This window comes from Sparus aurata, chromosome 7, assembly GCF_900880675.1.
Source record: "Sparus aurata chromosome 7, fSpaAur1.1, whole genome shotgun sequence".
Classification (NCBI taxonomy): Eukaryota; Metazoa; Chordata; class Actinopteri; order Spariformes; family Sparidae; genus Sparus; species Sparus aurata.
Window position 1 is genome coordinate 23,046,634 of NC_044193.1, and position 19,477 is coordinate 23,066,110.

The 19,477-nt window shown below is 40.5% G+C and overlaps 1 protein-coding gene across 1 annotated transcript; it reads right to left on the reverse strand.

The window, feature by feature from the left end:
• Positions 1-1,980: 1,980 nt before the first annotated feature.
• Positions 1,981-19,271, reverse strand: LOC115584334 (NACHT, LRR and PYD domains-containing protein 5-like). Its single transcript, XM_030421677.1, has 13 exons — positions 18,988-19,271; positions 18,279-18,439; positions 17,199-17,249; positions 16,776-16,880; positions 16,530-16,634; positions 16,284-16,388; positions 16,039-16,143; positions 8,397-8,501; positions 7,795-7,853; positions 3,490-4,119; positions 2,579-3,202; positions 2,144-2,272; positions 1,981-2,003 (listed from the first exon to the last, which is right to left on the reverse strand). The coding sequence occupies exons 3-13, from the start codon at positions 17,246-17,248 to the stop codon at positions 1,981-1,983; spliced, it is 2,040 nt and encodes a 679-aa protein (XP_030277537.1). The 5' UTR covers position 17,249; positions 18,279-18,439; positions 18,988-19,271.
• Positions 19,272-19,477: the final 206 nt, after the last annotated feature.

The window sequence follows — 19,477 nt, forward strand, 5'->3', positions numbered from 1 at the left end:
CGTATTTTCATCAAAACGAGCGTCTGGACATTAACTCTGGTCTGTATGGTCAGCCGGCTGTGAGACGAGAGCGCAGGGACCGTCTACAAAGTGCAACACCGAAAAGAGAAACTACAAAAAATTCAATAACTTCACTTTTATTCAGAGTGTAGTGTCACCAAAATCACTCCACACATCAGTGGTCTCCTGCTGGTTATTCTACAATTTTTTGTTTGGAAAAAATGTGCTTTGCCATAATTTTGGGGAATTTCTATTGGGAGAAATATTCAATAACACTAATATTCAGTGTGGTGTCACAAAAATCACCTCACCCTAACCCTACTTAACAAAAACTACTTTCTAATGTAACTTTGATTTGATTTTGGTATTAAAAAATGTTTTAATACACAATCCATGTCTTATTATAAATTAGGATGTTATGGTATCAGTCTGAAAGGTAAATCAACACATTTTACTCAGTGGCCTTTGTGCCCTGTCATGTGGCCTTGGTGCCCCTAAAAAAAAGTGAAGGCCAAATGGACTTGCCCCTAAAATGACAAAATTCCCATCCTGACTGCATGCATTCCCACTAGTAATCTACATTTACTCTATGTAAGCTGAGTCCAAGTTGTCTCTAAGAGTCTCTAGAGTGTGAAATATTGCACATTGCCTCAGCCTGCAATAAAACGGTGGTCAATTCATGATACTTTCTCATCTCCTAATTTTTATACTTAATAATACAATGTCAATGTTGTGTAAAAAGAATCATTAATTAAATATATGAAAGTTATACAAGACAACAATATAGAAAAATTTATGGATTTGACGCTGTGATCGGTGATCGGCAATATCGGGATCGGCAGATACTGCTTTTGGTGATCGGTTATCGGTGATCGGCCCCAAAAATCCTGATCGGTGCATCTCTAGTAGAGACCAGAGAAAACGGCTTTTTCATAATAAGGGACATTTAATTTGAAATATGCTTCTGTATAGACATAAAGCTCCATTAAGTTGTGAAGTGAACTCTACTCTCGCTTGGAGAAATGTTCAGAAACTATTTTAGTTCATTTAAAACTAGGCTGAGCTAAAACAATTTCAAACCGTGTAGTTATGAAGAGCCAGTTTGAGTTGATTTGGATTAAAGCCTGTGAAGCTTGCTCTATAGTGCTGGCAGAAGGTAAATGAATGATTTCAACTGTGGCACTGTATTTATATGTTTCTGTAGTTGTTAAACATGACACATTGCACCACATGTAATGAGGAGTGCCTTATGATTTATTTAAGACTTAAAAGTCAATGTTAAGAAATTGGACCTGACTGGTACTGTAAGCATTGATGCTCTCATGTAAGTTGAGGGGTTGGACCAAACTTATAAAGATCTTTATAGCATTCCAGTGCAGCACCACCTCCAAGTAACAGCAGACATTTTGTTTGATTAGACACCTCTCTTACATACTGTCAATGTTAGAAGCTTCTCTTTTTTGTCATGGTTCTGTTTACATTTCACAGCACTTTAGAGCATTTAAAGAACCCTGGATATGATTGCACCCTTATTTATGACTCCCATCATCCACACCCATAAACTTACATCTTATTTCTGTCGTCCTGTCGACACATGTATCAGGCAGCTGTTTGGCAGCTGAAGGTTGGGAGGTTATCCAGAGTTGGGCAGAAGGAAACAGCTTCCCTCTGATGAGGTTTGTCAGTAGCACATCTACTGAAGCTGGCTCTCTGGTGTCAGTCAAGATGTTACTGTTGTCAAAGTCGAGAGGAGGTTGATAATCATCCAGTCCATCCAAGACAAATACAACTTTGAACTGCTCATAGTTAGAAATCATACACTCCTTTGTTTCCTTGAAAAACCTTTCAAGAAGTCCCATCAAACTGACTTTTTCCTCTTTTATCTTATTGAGCTCAGAGAAGTTCAGTGGAAATATCACTTCTTCATCAACTTTGCTCCTAAGAGACTTAACCCAAGCTAAAAATGACCCTTTGTCATTTTCAGCCCACTCCTTTTTGAATTTCTGCACATGGAAGGATTTTCCAATTCCAGCTTCTCCGATAGTCAGCACAGTTCTGATTTTTTTTCCTTTTATATCTTTGAAGATGTCAGATGTTGCACTCACTGGTGTCACAGATTTTGCCGCAGGACGTTGATTTGTACTTTTCTCCTCTCTGATGATGTGTTCTGTGTTTTTTTTGTACGGATGAATTTTGTTTTCTACTTCAGTGTTCTCAGTAAGAAATCTTTTTCTTAGGGCTGATACCAGCTGCTGCCGTCGCTTCAATGTCTCTGGATAAACAGAATACAATTTAGCACATTACTAATGATGAAGGGTAGATGTAATTACCTTTAAGTTAGTTAGTTAGTTATTTATAATACAAAAGAGTTTACAGTTACTAAAGTTAAGAATGATGTCACTGTTGCTGGAAAACATTGGTATCCAATTAAATTAAGTTTAGTAATGTTTATAAAATCTGCAGTAACATTGTTATATGTCATGGTTGCAACTTGCAGTACTTCCTAGTCAGAATTTTCCAATATAACAGAAAGAGTGACACAGAGCTTTGAAAATAAGTCATTGTTATTGTTTCATACCTCGACATTCTGTCTGTTTCTGAATATATTCAGAGGGAATCTTATCAACTCCTGAAGGTTGAGCGACGATCCAGAGACGAGCGGAGGGAAGCAACTTCCCCTTGATGAGGTTTGTTAGCAGCACGTCGATCGAGGCTGGCTTGTCCATATCAGTCAGGTCCTCGTTGTTTTCAAAGTCCAGAGGAAGTTCACATTCTTCCAAACCATCAAGGACAAAAGCTACCTCACATTTGTTGTACTGGCAAGCTAATCTGTATTTGTTGTCATTGATGGAATCACGAATCAGATCTGTCATGCTTTGAACTTTGTTTTCTCTTGAATTCAGCTCGGTGAACTTCAATGAAACTATCAAGTCTGTGTTCTTGTTGGATTTTCCTTGAGCCCAGTCTACCATGAACCTCCTTGTTTTAAATGTTTTACCAACACGAGGAACTCCCTTCATTAACACTGTTCGCACTTTCTCTGTCGCTGACTTCTGAAACAGTCCATCATAGGTTTGCACTTTGTGTTCTTCTCCTATCTCGTAGAGTTCTGTGTCAGTCTCAAGTTCTCTCAGTTCCTCTTCATGCTGATGGTGGATTGTTTTCTTCAGGTCTGCTGTCAGTTCATGTTTGAAGTCTTTGCCTAAAGAAATGATAAAGACATTATAGAAAAAGCAGAGTACAGTGACTGTAGAAAATACAGTGTCACATTATGCATTTTGTTATACCAGCAGTTAAAGCTCATAGAGGAAAATGAAACTAAAAAACAAAATATAAGTAGAAATTTCCGATGATTATATATGAAACATGTTCGATAAAAGTGATGTATGTCATGGTTTCAGCTTTTGTAATATTTCTTGATCAACATCAAGAATGAGAAATGATACATAATATGAGATATGAGACTAAGTTATTGTTATTGTTTCATACCTCGACATTCTGTCTGTTTCTGAATATATTCAGAGGGAATCTTATCAACTCCTGAAGGTTGAGAGACGATCCAGAGACGAGCGGAGGGAAGCAAGTTCCCCTTGATGAGGTTTGTTAGCAGCACATCCATCGAGGCTGGCTTGTCCATATCAGTCAGGTCCTCGTTGTTTTCAAAGTTTAGAGGAAGTTCACATTCTTCCAAACCATCAAGGACAAAAGCTACTTCACAGTCGTCAAACTTGCAAACTTCTGGGTGTTCATCATCATTTAGGGAATGACGAAGCAGATCTGTCATGCTTTGTTCTTCATCTTTTCTTGAATTCAGCTCACTGAACTTCAATGACACTATCAAGTCTATGTTGTTGTTGGACTTTCCTTCTGCCCAGTCTACCATGAACCTCCTTGTTTGGAGTGTTTTACCAACATGAGGAACTCCTGTCATTAGCACTGTTTGCACTGTCTCTGTCCCTGACTTCTGAAATAATTCATCATAGGTCTGTGTCTTATCTCTGTTTTCTTCTCCTATCTCATAGAGTTCTGTGTCAGTCTTAAGGTTCTTCACTTCTTCTTCATGCTGACTGAGGATTTGTCTCTTCAGGTCTGCTGTGAGTTTGGGACTGACGGCTTTCCCTAAAGAAACAATGAAGACAATACAAACAGAGTAGAGTGCAGTATTTGTAATAAATGTCACATTCATAAATTAAATAGCAGACTTGAAAAAGTTTTGTCACATGTTTTGTGTTATACCTGCAATCAAAGCCGAGGGATTAAAAATGTATGAGAATAAAGAAATATATCTGAGTTTGCAATAAAGAAATGTGTTACATCTCTCTATATTCCAGCAGTAATCACTGTTACAGAGTGTTTGATCACTAACCATGTCTCTCCTCCTCTTACTCATGCTGTGGAATAGAAAATTAATGTTCTGGTATCCCCGCCCACTTCATATGAAACCCAGTTTCACATAAAAATGCATAATAGCAAAATTTAGTATATTCACAATAAAGCCACTTAAATTGTGAGATGACTAAACATTTTTTGTCCTATTCTTTTCTTTTGCCTGCGTCCATGTTGCATGACTATCAACTTTCTGGCTGCAAGAAAAAAAAAAACATTGTTGCCTTTTATTTCCAGTAAAAAATGCAATATTTTAAGATAGGTATTACATTAAAATAGGGTGGCCCAATGAATCAAATGTTATTGTCATCCCAATATGAACATGTGCTATACCTGTACCTGATATGAGATATTGTGTGGCTCTATCTTTTAGTGACCCTGATAAGAACCATACACCAATAAAACTACAACTTCTTGTCCTGAGTTATAACAAGCTCCATAGCTGCTCTGCCTGGTGATTAGCACTCTGCGAACATGTGGCAACGTAAAGAGGAGAGAGGAGATGCTAACTGCAAAACAGACGTTAGCTAAAATGATGAAAACATTCATAGCAGCTTTAAGCTGATAAAAAATGTCTGTGTTGCTTAAGTTCAAGTTCAAGTTCAAGTGGATAAACATTGAGACACAATCACACATCATCCAATTTAGGACAGTGGAAGTTAAAACTTTTTTTTTTTTTTTCAAAAAAAGGTAATTTAAGAACTCCCTGAAAGTTTTAAAAAAGTTCTTACAAAGCTCTTAGTTCTTACGGATCCAGATCATTCTAAGATAGTGAAATTGAACTGAACTACTAATAGTAAGAAGAAAATACACAAAATGAGTCAATAAAAATTATTTAGGTTATAAAAACAGACATAATGGGTAAAATATAAATAGATAAGTAAAGTAGCTTGAATTGACTTATTTAATGAAAGCATGCTAGATTAATTACTTTGTAGGTCATTAGCAATGGCCAATGTTATGTAAAAAAGGTACACAAAATTATTTATTTCATTTTTTCTCTCCTGGGACCAAGTTAAAGATAAGATTTCTGTTTAAAATGTGTGACTTTAATATTTATTTCATTGGTTCTGCATGTTTAAAAGAAGTTAGAGTTATTTTTATTACGTGTGAGAGTTCATGACTTTTATGAGTTTTTACACTTCTAGGCAGACCGGAGCGTGAGGAAGAAGAAGCCGAGAGTTAATGGCGTCGAGCAGCTAACAGTGTCAGTGTCGTGTTTTATCACTAACGGACTGTGAACTGTTGTCGGACGACGTGCTGTGAGTGTGTGGCCATTGTCGAGAGGAGGCCTGCGCTGATGGGAGGAGCTTTGCCAGGTCGCTACGGAGAGTGTCGCTGACGGAGGGCGCTTCGCTGCCGCAGAAGGACACGGTGGTTTATCGCTGCGAGTATTTTGTTTTCACAGACTAACCTCACCTCATAATGAGGCCGTGACCTCCTATTTGCTCGGAGCTCTGTCTGCAAGTCCAGATTTACATGAAGCTGATAATGACGCCATTGTGTTTAAGTAACTTCTACTGTTTTCTCCTTCCTTGTTTAATGTTACTGTGACTTACGTTTTTTGTATTCATACCACTCTCATTTAATTGTTTTCCAGCTGCCTGTAAGACATTACGAGACAGTACGCAGGAGCTTCAGGTACAAACAACCAGATCTTGCATCGCAGACGGAAGTTGAGAGGAGTTCAGCTCGGAGTCGATCGAGAACAAAGAGAGTAAGACTTACTAGAGAAGATCCGTTTTTGGTCAGTGTGACTATTTTTCAGGTGCATTAATGGATGTAATGTGTCCATACGCAGTGCATCGCGCAGTACTGATCGTCTTTATTGATTGTTTTTACAGCTGCTGGAAGTGAGACAGAGTGTGCAAGTTGAGGATCTTTGGAAGTGCGCCACCATAGACCTAATGTCTCATGAGGAAGACGGCGGGGTGTATGGATGGATTGTGCGACCTCCGTCCTTTCGCAGCCAGGAGCTCACCAAGCTCTGTGCCGCTGCAGGCAAGATTAGAGGCAATTCCGACGTACAGGGCAATGCACCACAGACATCTGCAAAATGGATCGAATTGCCACAAATATTATATCCAAATTTATATATATATATATATATATATAATTTATTATTATTTTTTTTTTGGTAACACATTTTTTCTCTCCCCGCTCGGCTTGAGCGCGGCTGAACTCTGGCTTGAGCCCACTTCACCCAGGCCTGAGCCTGCAGCCCCCGCTCCTGCTGACAACAGACCGGGGGAGAAAACAGACATTCCTTTGCTCAGAACCCATATCAGGCTGTGTCTGAATATGCACGAACATCGGTATAACGCATTGGAGCAATTTTCATACAATTTCGGATATTTAGCATGATAAAGTAATTTCAATTCAACATAGCCATTTGTCCAGCTGAAGCATAATGAGCGTTATGTCATTAATATGAAGTAGTCTTTTTTTGCGGTTAATCAGCCACCTGATCCGTTTGAACCCACAATGGAAAAAAGGATAAATGCGAAGCCTCCGTTTCCTTTCTGATTGTGTCCATTCAGAGTGGGGGGGTTTCGGAATGGAGGGGTTTCCCCAATAGACTTTTCGGAATAGCGGGGTCTTTGAAAAAAAGGGAAACCCCGCCATTACGATGAATTGAAGTCTATGTTTCGGAACAGCGGGGTTTCGGAAAGGCGGGGTGTAACCGAACAGTTTGACCTTTGATGATGAGATTTCTTGTGTCTGGATTTGTTTTTCCTGAAATCAATGAGCATGTCCTTTGTCTTGGCTACATTTAGTTGAAGGTGAGATGCCTCACACCATTCAACAAAATCATTGACTGGACCATGCCCAGTTTCACTGTCTCAGAGCAGGCTAACAATTACAGAGTCATCGGCATATTTAATGATGGTCCTGTTGTCACACCTGCTCTGACACATATTTGTGTACAGGATGTAAAGAAGAGGTGAGAGCATGCATCCTTGTTAGGAGCCGGTTGATGAGCAGACTTTGTCAGAGAGACTGCCATTAACTCTCACTCTTTGTGTCCTGTTTGTAAAAAAGTTAAGGATCCAGCCAACCAGGTTATAGCATGGGAGCCACTGTTATCCAAATGCTTAAAAATTAAATTAAGTAAAGTGACTGCGGCATCCTCCACCCCCCCTATGGGGTCTATAAGCAAATTGCAGAGGGTCAAGCGAAAGCTCAGTTTTCCTTAACATTTCAGACCTCACCAATTTTTAAATGCTTTCATTATAATTGATGTGAGTGCCACTGGTCTAAAATCATTTAGGGTTTTGGGGGTGTTCGATTTGGGAACAGGGACAACCAAAGCATCCTTCCAGACCTCAGGTACTTGCTGTACCTCTAAAGATTTGTTAAATATATAATGGAAAGGAGGAGTCAATTGCTTTGCACACTTATTCTAACCTTGGCTCGAGGTGTCTTCACTGCTGGGCATAGTGGTGTCTGGATTCTGATCAGGTGAGCTTCAACACAAACACAAAACATTTATTACATAAATGTGTTAATAAATACATTAGATACATTTTCTCTAACAAAGATTTATATTATTCATGTTCGAGGTAAAATGCATCTCGAAGCCTTCATTGCTCCGCTTTTTCATTTCTTCCTCATATTTCTCTTACAGCTGTAATGGTATGATTGGTTGGTGTTTGTCCATGCCCAGACATGAAGTCAAGAGGATTATCCCTGGGAACATTCCTGGATGCAGGGGAGACTGGTCTTTTAGGCTCATGAGGGCTTGAATACACATTTTTTGAGTGATTTCACAAAAACAAACTAACATTTTTAACATCAAGGAAAAAAACTTTTTAGCTGACTACTCTGATTAATCATTCTCAAGTTTTTGTCTTCTGCACTCTGAACCTATCAAACAAAGAACATGACCAAAATATCTTTATTTTATTTTTTTGAGGTGGTACTTCCAGTATTTCTGTCACTATTTCTAATACATTATTATCCATTTAGTTAGTCTAGATAAAACATACAACACAACCAAAATATCTTACCTCAGTTCTACCTTCCTGAAGTGGAGAGGTTCAGCCTTGGACTTGTCACTTCTCATGGAAACAGAGCTGTCTACAGGAGAGACTGGTCTGTCCTCTTCAAACAGTCTTTAACATATATTAGAATGACAAACTTTAAAACATTGTTTACATCTTTATCATTGTTTTTGGGGTGGAGCTTCCAGTATTTCTGTCACTATATCAAATACATTCTCATCCACTCTTGATCAAGCATCATATATAACTAAAATAATAATAATGATGATAATAATACTACTACTAATAATAATAATAATAATTATACATTTAATTTGTAATGCACTTTCCATTTAAACAATCTCAAAGTGCTACAGGAAAAGCAAAAGCAAAAGAGAAAACAGTAAAAAAAACACTGAAAAGTCAAAAGTAACTTAGAGGTGATAAGATCTGCTAAAAAGGAAAGTTTTAAGTCCTTTTTTAAAACATTCAACAGACTGTGGGGCATTCAGATAGTAAGGGAGGTTGTTCCACAGACGAGGGGCGGCAGAACAGAATGCCCGGTCCCCTAAGGTGCGGAACTTAGTCTTGGGGGGGTGGAGACGGTGTGAGTTGTCAAGCGGAGGGATAGAGATGAGGTTTGTAGGGTCAGCAGTTATTTGAGATAGGAGGGGGCATTGCCATGAACACACTGGTGAGTGAGGAGGGAGACCTTGTAGTCAGTCCTGGTGGAGATGGGAAGCCAGTGAAGTGAATGGAGGATGTTTGCGCACTCTCATCAGGATCCTAGCAGCACTGTTTTGCACATACTGGAGCCTTGGAAGCTCAGGAAAGCAAGACCAGTCATGCTGGTGCTGGGATGCTGGTGACCAACATCCCAGCACCAGCATCCCATGCTCGTGCTGGTGTGTTGGTGCTGGTATGGTGGTGACCAGCATGGGATGTGTCTACAACTTTTTTAATATAGCAGAGTATGAGAATGAGTGAAGTTGGTTGTAAAAGTCCAATACAGGACACAGAGTCAATGAGGTTGTCACAGTACACCAAGTTTACTGAACACGAGCTCCAAACCAGCAAGGGTTTGGGGTCATTTGAGGGCACCCGAAACAAACTCTAAATACTGCACTAAATATATGTTTTTTGCTCCCATTTCTCCCACAAGTTGAAGTACCCAATTTTATAATGGTTTTCTTTTTTATGTAGACAAAATAATTACTTCCTTCAGGTTTTGAGCACACAGGCACAGGTGGGCAGGGAACTTCCCATGCACCAGCATGGGATGCTGGTGATTTTTCTATAAATGCACAGAATCTCTGTCTGTCTGTGTGTGTGTGTGTGTGTGTGTGTGTCTGTTGGTCAAATATCTCTGCGGATAAGGATCACACTGACCCGAGACTTTCAACATGACTGCTGCGTGGTTCAGTGGTGTGCATCTAAGCATTTGTTTGGACTGCAATGATACCGTGAATAAATTATTTCATAAATGCTTTACAAATTCCGCCGAGCATTATCTACCAGAGCCACCACAGTCACGTGCGCACCAGAGCCAATCACTGCACACCGTGGCCACGTGCGCACCAGAGCCAATCACTGGAGAGCCAACCGCCACCCCTCACCTCCTGATTCGAAGGACGCACCGGTGCTTCACGTGACCGCGGTTGTACCTGCAGCGGCGCGAGCTGGAGCGGTATATAGCCGGCGGTTCGAACCCATTCTGTGCATCTAAACTGACTGTTGTGGATTAATGACACCAAACAAGTCCGGACCGAGTCTGTTCCGGTCTGAGGAGATCCGGATCCGCGAGGACAACAAACTGGAATCGGAATCTGTGGATGTTTGTGTGTAGCTAGCCGCTAGCTAGCGGCTAGCTACACGGCGACGGACCGGACGCATCGGCACGTCCAAAACCGGACCTAGGGTAAATAATGTCAGCCACGTTTTTTCACGAACATTGCCGTCACGTTTGCTTTGTGTCTGGTGCAGAAAGAAACGGTAAAAACGGGCTTTTGTCACGAAAGTGTCCAAGCAGCAAGTTCGGTTGTTGAGGAACAGGAAGTTGTGGGAGGGACCTAGGCGGATGATTGACAGGCAACGACGGTCGGACAGCGATATTGAGAGTTGTGAGATTTGTTACATTTAGCATGTTAGGAGTGTGTAGTTAGTGTGTTATGTAGTGTTTGGTGTAGTGTGTTTAGTGTGTAGTGGAGTCGGTTTTTTCAGAACAATGAGAAGATGCTGAATGTGGAGCAGGCAGTGCAGCTCTTAAGGAGCACAGGCAGACCTGAGCATTGCCTGCATTTAAATGTAAATAGTTACATATAACTTTGTACATTTTTTAAATGTATGCACAAATTTAGTTAACAACAATTTATATTTGCGTTATAAGTTAAAAAAAAAATGGTTTGTTGTAAATATGTTTATTTGTGGTTTTCACAGTAAAAAAATCAAACTTTTTCTACTCGGATTTTATGTTTTTTGTGATTTTAGGTCCACTGTGTTAATACAGTATGTCAAAATAAAAAAAAAATAACTGTACAGTCACACATGTGAGGTTGTGCTGAAAATAATGACACCAAGTAAATAGTTTTTAAGGTGAAATATAATGGCAAAATCAAAAATAGTCAAAAACAGCCAATTATACCCTGGAACATCGGATTTCACAACAAACCTAAATATCCCTGACGTCCCACCTTCAAACACATTCTCATTTGGCCATCTATGAAAAAGCTCCTTAAAGGAGTCATCACCTGGTTTTTTACATATACAGTCCCTCTTGGATCGCTTTGGATCAATTCTTAAAACTTATTAGAAAAAAAAAAAATAAAAAAATCAAACATAGAGCTTGTTCTGACACTTTTTCATACCGCGACTTTCTCACGCGAGATTATGCGCGAGGTTTTGACCGGTCCGGATGTGCATTGTATTAATATGTAATGAGGCGCGCGTTGATTGGCCGCAGGAAGGACAGAGCCGGAATGGGGGGCGAGCCTGCATGCACACAGACTCCAAAACACAAACATCCCCTGTCATGGCGCACACACTAAATGACGAACCTTACGGAATTCAGGCATTTATGTACGAGCCAGAGTCGGAACCTGAACGGGAGAGTGAAGAGGCAGAGACGGTGGAAGAGACACGTTTACAGCAGGATGTCTCTGAATGGTAAATTCTTTTTTTTTTCCTTCTTACTTTTCACACTCGTGTTTTACATGTAAGACCTGAGTTTTAATGCTGGCGGTGACGATGTATGGCGTGAAAATGACAGAGAAATAAGCAGATTCTGCGTGCTCACTCTGGCTGAGGACGGCTGTGAGCCGATGCATATGCAAGTAGCCTCCTGTGGTAACGTCACCACAGGAGCAGAGTCAAAATCTCGTGCTTTAGGAACGCGCACTACTGTGCGCTATTCATGTTTGGAAAAACAGCCAAAGCGAAAAAAATAAGCCACTTTCAAACTCCAGCTTTTCAGGCAAGTTTCAACAGAGGTCCAACACCAATATGCATGATTTAACGAGAGAAATTGCGATTTCCGGGTGATGACTCCTTTAACTTCCCACTTTTTTATAGGAATACACTTTTGTTACGGGCACTGCACTAGTTGGATATTGATGACCAGCATACCAGCGATTGAGCATAGTCTTGCAACTTCACCAGCAAGACTATGCTAGTAGGCCAGCATAAGTAATGGGACCTTGCTGGTGGACCAGCTTCATCATGCTGGTCCACCAGCTAAACCAGCACCAAACAGCACTAACCAGCATAGACCAGCATGGAAATAATGCTGGTCTATGCTGTTTTTTTTCAGCAGGGGTTTCTATATGCAGGGCTGTTTGAGGCTAGAGGAGATGGCTAATGGTGGAGAACAGCTGCTTAGAGTTTCCAGGACTCTCTTTTGATGTTGGAGTAAAACTGTAATCGTGCCTCGCTGAGGGTGTTTGAGTAGGCCCTTTGGTGTTCCCGCTTGTTTATGTACACTGAGTTCAGAGGCTTTGTAATGCCGCTCCAAAGCACGCTCAGCTGTCATCATTTTCCGCAGTTCGCTAGTGAACCAGGGTGTTGAACGGGAGAAACTGACTTTTCTGGTCCTAACATGTGCATGGAGATCCAGGATATTATGCAGGTTTTGTTATAGAAATCCACAGAATCACTGGCTGATGAAAGCTCAGCATAAAGAAGACGCTGGAGGTCCACTGTCAAATTATCTGGGTTGATGTTTTTCAGGTTCCTAAAGCCGAGTTGGTGTTTTTTTTTAATGTGGGGGGATGGAAATAGCAACTCCATGGAGATGACCTTGCGGTCAGACATGCCCAGGTCATAAACCAGTAGATTGCTGATAGGGGCAGAGTCCGTGATGACCAGATCGAGAGTGTGCCCCCTGGTGTGAGTGGGTACATCAACATGTTGAGTGAGATTAAAACAGTCCAAAAATTGAAGAAATTCAGCAGCAAGACAGCAGGAGGGGGTTTTCAAGCAGATGTTCATGTCTCCCAGTATAATTTTATTGGCAGATGTAGTACAGAATGATGAGAGGAGGTTGTACATCTCTGAAATGAAAGGTGGGTTTGGTTTGGGTGGACGGTAGATGAGAAGTACAGTTGTGAGGAACGGAGGCTTACATTTAAATGCCAGGTACTCAAAAGAGGACAGTTCAGGTAGAGGCAGGGAGGACGGATCCAGCTCATCACGTTAGATGACAGACAGACCATGCCGCGGCCTGTGCTGCAGGCTTTCTGGAGGTAGTGGTAGTCAGGAGGACAGGTCTCATTTAAAACAGAAAACACATCTGGTTTGTGCCAAGTTTCTGTGAGGCACATTAAATCCAGATGCTTGTCCAGGATGTGGTCATGTATGAGACAAGATTTGCTCATGAGAGATTGTGCATTAAACAGTTAAATTTTGACATTAGGATGCACAGTGAGTCTCTGGATTGGCTGAAGCAGCCTGAGATCCACTCCGTGTTTTCTGCCCCGCTCTGTGTTTCCATGGCTACTAGTATGAGGGGCGACAGCATACTGATGACGTTAAAGGGATAGTTCAGGTTTTTTGAAGTGGGGTCATATGAAGTACAAATCTATAGACGATCTGTTCCCTACCGTAATAACGGTAGTCCAGAGAAAAAGCAAAATTTAACCACCTAAAACAAGGCTCACGTAAAAAAATCTATAACAGTATAAGTGTATGTTGCATAGAGAAAATTCACACCGCTTTACATCGCATCAGACTGCCCTTTCTCGTAGAACCTCCGTATCCCTACGCATTAGCGCAACTGGGCAACAGCTGATCTGCGAGAAATACAGTGCGAGGCCCAGTTGCTGGACGAGAGGTTTGCTTTCGATAAAAAAAAAACTTAACAGACCGTAGAACCTCCGTATCCCTACGCATTAGCGCAACTTCGTAGGAATGCGGAGGTTCTACTGTTGAGAAAATGTAGTGCCAAAAGAAAGGCCGGTCTGACGGTGATGTAAAGCGGTGTGAATTTTCTCTAAACAACGTACACTTGAACTGTTATAGATTTTTTAAGGTGAACCTTGTTTTAGATGGTTAAATTTCGCTTTTTCTCTGGACCCCGTTCACTGCAGTGCAACGCTGCGCGTCTGGGCTGGAGCGGCTCTCTACTTCTCCAAACTGAGGCTGCGCTGATCGGTAATTACGGTAGGAAACAGATCGACTATAGATATGTACTTCATATGACCCCACTTAAAAAAACCTGAACTATCCCTTTAATGAGACGCGACAGTGTGCAGGGCTGACCAGAGGGACTGAATGGCTAGAATTGGAGTAAACAAACTAACTTTCGACGGGAGCTCCTGTGAATGTAACGGGGTCAGCGAAGTAGTCCAAGATGTTTGATTGAGATGATTGAGATGCACGTTGGAGTGGAAGGGTGTCCGCCTGTTCGCCGTTAGCCGTGGACATTGGGAAACAACAAAGGCTCATCGGCAGTATGACAGGAGGAGGCAGGACCAGGAGAAGTAACTCATGATGGAATGAGAGAATCTGGTGCCAGGAGTCCAGTTGAGGCAGGGAAGACTGTGGCTGTCTTGTTAGCTGCTAAGCTAACAGTTGGCAGTTGGCGTCCGCTACCAGTCTCTTAAGAGGGGCGGCTGACTAACAGTTAGATTAGTGGACTGAGGGTTCCCGGAACAGCAGCGGCAACAAACAGGCTATCCAGGTGAATATCCCGTGATGGCAGGCTGGATGGGGTGGGGTGATGGGCGAAAGGGGTTAACTGGCAGCAGCTGCACGCCAGTTTATCAGGAGGTCAATCCGCTGTTTGTCAGTGCAGGAGCACAACGGCAGTAGGTGGGTGGACAGATGTCAAATTCTGTAGAATTCTTGTTACAACAATAGTGGTAACAAGTATACTACTGTAGACTATATTCACAATGAACTCGGTAAGATTAAGAAAAAGGAAAAGAGAAAGGAGAAGCGGCAAACAGGCCGCACCAGCGTCCTGACCCGTCCTCTCCTGTCATTTCAGTTGCTAGGCCTGATCAACAAGTCAAATTTTAGACTTTTTTAAACTAAATTTAAGACCTACAGGAAGTATGGAAAAGTAAAGAAAAATGCAGCCCCAGAATTACTTCAAAAATAACCAAATTTATTGCCATTCAACTCAAACAATGAAGAATTTAATGAGTGTCAGGGTTATTATACTTACATGTTCATTAGTTTTTATTTTAATTTAGTTTGTCAGTTTGTTTTTTATTTCAGTTTAGTTTTAATAGTTCAACAAGTGATTTAGTGGTTTTAGTTTAGATTTTATCTAGGAATTTAACTTAATTTAGTTAACTATAATAACTCTGGTGTGTGTGTGTGCTTTCTTTTGTTTGTTTTATTAAATGAACGGCCCAGTCACTTTGGAAAGGAGCTCTCTCGATGAACTTAGCAAGACCAAACTGCATGATGGAGGCCATCTTGTCTTTTCCACAGTGAAATGTTTTGGCTATGTCCAATCTGTGAACATAGCTTGGAAATGTTTTCCCATGGCGTTGTTGCTTTGGTACGACTGATGTTTAACAACGGTGTTTAATATCCAAAGCACCTCTGCTTTCCACGTTGTTCTTGAGCTGAAGATGGTTTGAATGTTGCTTGACTGCGAGATGGCAGAGGTGGCGCAGAGCTCGTGTCGAGCAGAACTGGATGAACTTGGATCGGGAACTGATGACAAAGGCGTACAAAAGTGTGTGATAGCGTGACTTCGCTGGAGACTTTCACAAGCTAACTGGTGTTTTTCCAATTTTGTGTGTGACACCAGCACTTTCACACCAAGTGTGCCCAGTTTTTTTAACCAACTGAATTCTGGTTGTTCAAGCCCACACTTGGTAAATTTACACTTTCACATAGTTGTAGCAGATTCCACAGTCGAAGTCTTTTCAGAGCTGGCAAAGTGTAGATAAATTCCGACCGGGCTGTTGGCAGAATGCCACTTACGTTCCTGGATACTTCAGAAAGTACAACACATGGAGCTAACCGTGAATCTCACCAACACATTTCCCACACCAGGTCTCAAGGTGACGACAGAAGCGGTAAATGTATGTACATATTTAAGACCTAACTAAATGTAATTTAAGACCTATATGCAAAATATGGATGTATTTAAGACGTTTTAAGGCCTAAAATTGAGATTGTCAAATTTTTAACTTTTTACGACCCAGCAGAAACTTACTCCAGTTGTTCTTTACTGAAGTGAAGAGGTTCAGCCTTGGACCTGTCACTTCTCATGGAAACAAGGCTGTCCACAGGAGAGACTGGTCTGTCTTCTTCAAACGGTCTTTAACACAGATTGGAATGAAAAACTTTTAACAATATTAACATCTTTATTATTGTTTTTGAGGTGGAATGTCCAGCATTTTTGTCACTGTTTCAAATACATTCTCATCCATTTAGTCCAACATGATTTAAATATCTTACCTCAGTTCTCCCTTCCTGAAGTGGAGAGGTTCAGCCTTGGACCCGTCACTTTTCATGGAAACAAGGCTGTCTACAGGAGAGACTGGTCTGTCTTCCTCAAACGGACTGTAAAACAAATCAGAAATAAAAAACTTTTAACAATTTTAACATCTTTATTATTGTTTTTGAGGTGGAATGTCCAGCATTTTTGTCACTGTTTCAAATACATTCTCATCCATTTAGTCCAACATAATTTAAATATCTTACCTCAGTTCTCCCATCCTGAAGTGGAGAGGTTCATCCTTGGACCCGTCACTTTTCATGGAAACAAGGCTGTCTACAGGAGAGACTGATCTTTCTTCCTCAAACGGACTGTAAAACAAATCAGAAATAAAAAACTTTTAACAATTTTAACATCTTTATTATTGTTTTTGAGGTGGACTGTCCAGCATTTTTGTCACTGTTTCAAATACATTCTCATCCATTTAGTCCAACATAATTTAAATATCTTACCTCAGTTCTCCCATCTTGAGGTGGAGAGGTTCATCCTTGGACCTGTCACTTCTCATGGAAACATTGCTGGGTACAGGAGAGACTGATCTGTCTTCCTCAAACGGACTGTAAAACAAATTAGAAATTGAAAAGTTTTTAACAATTTCAACATCTTTATTATTGTTTTTGAGCTGGAGCTTCCAGTATTTCTGTCACTTTGTCAAATACATTCTCATCCATTTAGTTAGTCTGGATCAAACATCCAACATACCGAAAACATCTTACCCAATCGGACTGTAAGACAGATTTAATGTTTAAGATTGACAAACCACAAGACTTTTAACATCTTTAATGTTCATTTTGACCTTCAAGAGCTACAGTTTATTTTCCCCTTCACTGTGATCCACTCTGTATCAAAGCACCAACATAACTAAAATATCTTACCCTGGATCACCTTGAACCCCGGGGCTGCTGGTCCTTACAGGTGTTGCCATCCTTGAACCACAAAAAAGATGAGATAATTAGGTCTTACCGTTTCATTTTCTCAAACTGGAAGCTCTTTCTTCTGTTTCTGTTGATTTAATTAGCTTCTATAACTCTTATTGTGCAAACAACATGGATATAAAGATGTGTCGTATTTGTTTGCTGAGATCATTATAACACAGTCAGCAGTCGGGGACTCATTTTTTCATTATTTGACACCACAGTCAAGTCAACATGGCTAACATTATCACAACTCAGGAGCAAACAATTTGTGTTCCAAACAAGAGCTGATTTGCTTAAGAGGGTAGTAGATGAATGGAATTTGAATGATAAAGACTTAGTTTTAGTATTTTGCAAGCTGCATTGATTATTGCATTGAAAGCTTTTTTATTTTTACATAGGCTACAGTATACTGTTTTTCTCTCAGGGATATGCTCATTGCCTGTAACAGGAAGATTCTGTGTTTATAGAAAGTCATATCTATTTGTGACAAAGAAAAGCCTTTTCTATAATAAAATATTAGAGAAGGTAATTAATCTGTTGATTTTCTTTAGTGATCATCACCAAAGTAGGAAGTGATTAGCAAACTCTGAGTAGCAAACTCAGTAAACGGTAAATCGTGCATGGAAATGTACACAAAAAAACTGTTGCATTGAGATGCATCGATAACTGGGTTAGAATCGAATCATTGACCTCTGAATTGGAATCAAATCGAATCGTGTTATGCTAGTTATGGTGTTTGGTCAGTAACCCATGCCTCTTCTCCTCCTTGTATCCCTGCTCACTTTATCCAATCAGGGCAGAGAACACCATAAAGAGGCAGTCCTGTCTACTTGTGAACACAGAAAGCAGGATCCTCCTGTTTGCTGCTATGTCTGGTTATTACTGCTGCATGGTCACGAGGTGAAGCAGAGAAGAGGTAGGAGACTGCTAATTACAAAATGGATAGCAAGTTAGCTTAATGAGGACAATGCTTAAAGCAGCTTTAAGTATGGAGAGTGTGCATGATACGTAATGTATTCCAAATAAACTCCTACTTACGTCAGTGTTGAAGAGGCTTCAGCCTGCTCCTCAGACGTGTTGATTTTATGGTAGATTGACCTTTTTTCTCATTTCTAGTGAGTAGCAAGTCAGTCTGTCTCCAAACTGACTCATGTCAGCGTCCTCTCGGTCCCAAGATCCATTCATTACTGGGCAAATACCTTAACACAGATATTTTCACTTTTTTACTAGACAGTAACGACTCTGGGCCTTTAAATCCGATCATCAAGTCACCAACTAGAGTAAAATAATGCATCTAGTTCCTTCTACTAACAGGTAGGACTATTAGCAAATCTGATCAGTGTCTGGGAGTGATATCTGACAAGTCATTTCAAAGTCATTGTAAGTTAGTGGCATTAACGTCAGTGTGACTGTAACATGTGGACCCCTAACCTCTAACCCTTGACATTGATGGGAGCTTGATACATAAAATATGGTATGATAAAAAATAAATGCCTGGTAGCAGTTAACCCAAAGGCTTGTATAAATCATTATAATATACAGTGTATGCATACAAGTATAATAATAAGTTATTTCCATTTGCTAAACCATAAATGTTCAGCCCAACCAGCAGCTAAATATTATGCTATGCTATAAAAGTATAAGGGAGGCACGCGGTTAGTAACAGGCCAACATGATGGCAAGTTAATAAATCAGAAGCACAGCAAGACGTGATTAAGTACCGGTCATGGTTTCTTATCAATCTTACCAGTATAGATGACGTTAAAATCCTTCAACCATTTGTTATTCACACAGTTCTCTCAGACGCAGTTTTTATTCTGTCTGTGGTTTCCTTCCTTCGCAGAGCTGACAGCTATACCTGCACTTTCTCTTTGGTTCAGCAGCAACTCCCTCCCCTCTGAGAGCTACCGAACATTATCCAGTGATTATTTAAGGAAAATAAATCATTAATGCATATGAGATACACAGGTTCTGTAGTTATGCGTATGTAATTTGTGCTTATTTCATTATTGTCCTCCTCATGTTCTTGTCATCAGTTACAGCCTGTGTGGTAATTTTTAACTGCTATTTTCAAAAAAGGTCTTTGACCAATCACAAGCAGCGTTTCTGGGAGGTGACCCATGCAGCTTAGCAAATGAGGTTCGAATCCCTGATCCTCAAACATGATTGGCAGCAACTGTGTCCAGACAGAGCACAGGGATGCTGAGCTCCAAAGATTAAATACATTTGAAGATAGT

Excerpts from the sequence above, each read along its gene's own strand:
- LOC115584334 (XM_030421677.1), bottom strand. The coding sequence starts at position 17,248 with ATGGCAACACCTGTAAGGACCAGCAGCCCCGGGGTTCAAGGTGATCCA. Across the intron at positions 16,144-16,283 it reads TTCAGGAAGGGAGAACTGAG|ACCGTTTGAAGAAGACAGAC; the intron begins GTAAGATATTTA and ends TCTGTGTTAAAG. Across the intron at positions 4,120-7,794 it reads TGAAGACACCTCGAGCCAAG|GGAAAGCCGTCAGTCCCAAA; the intron begins GTTAGAATAAGT and ends TTGTTTCTTTAG.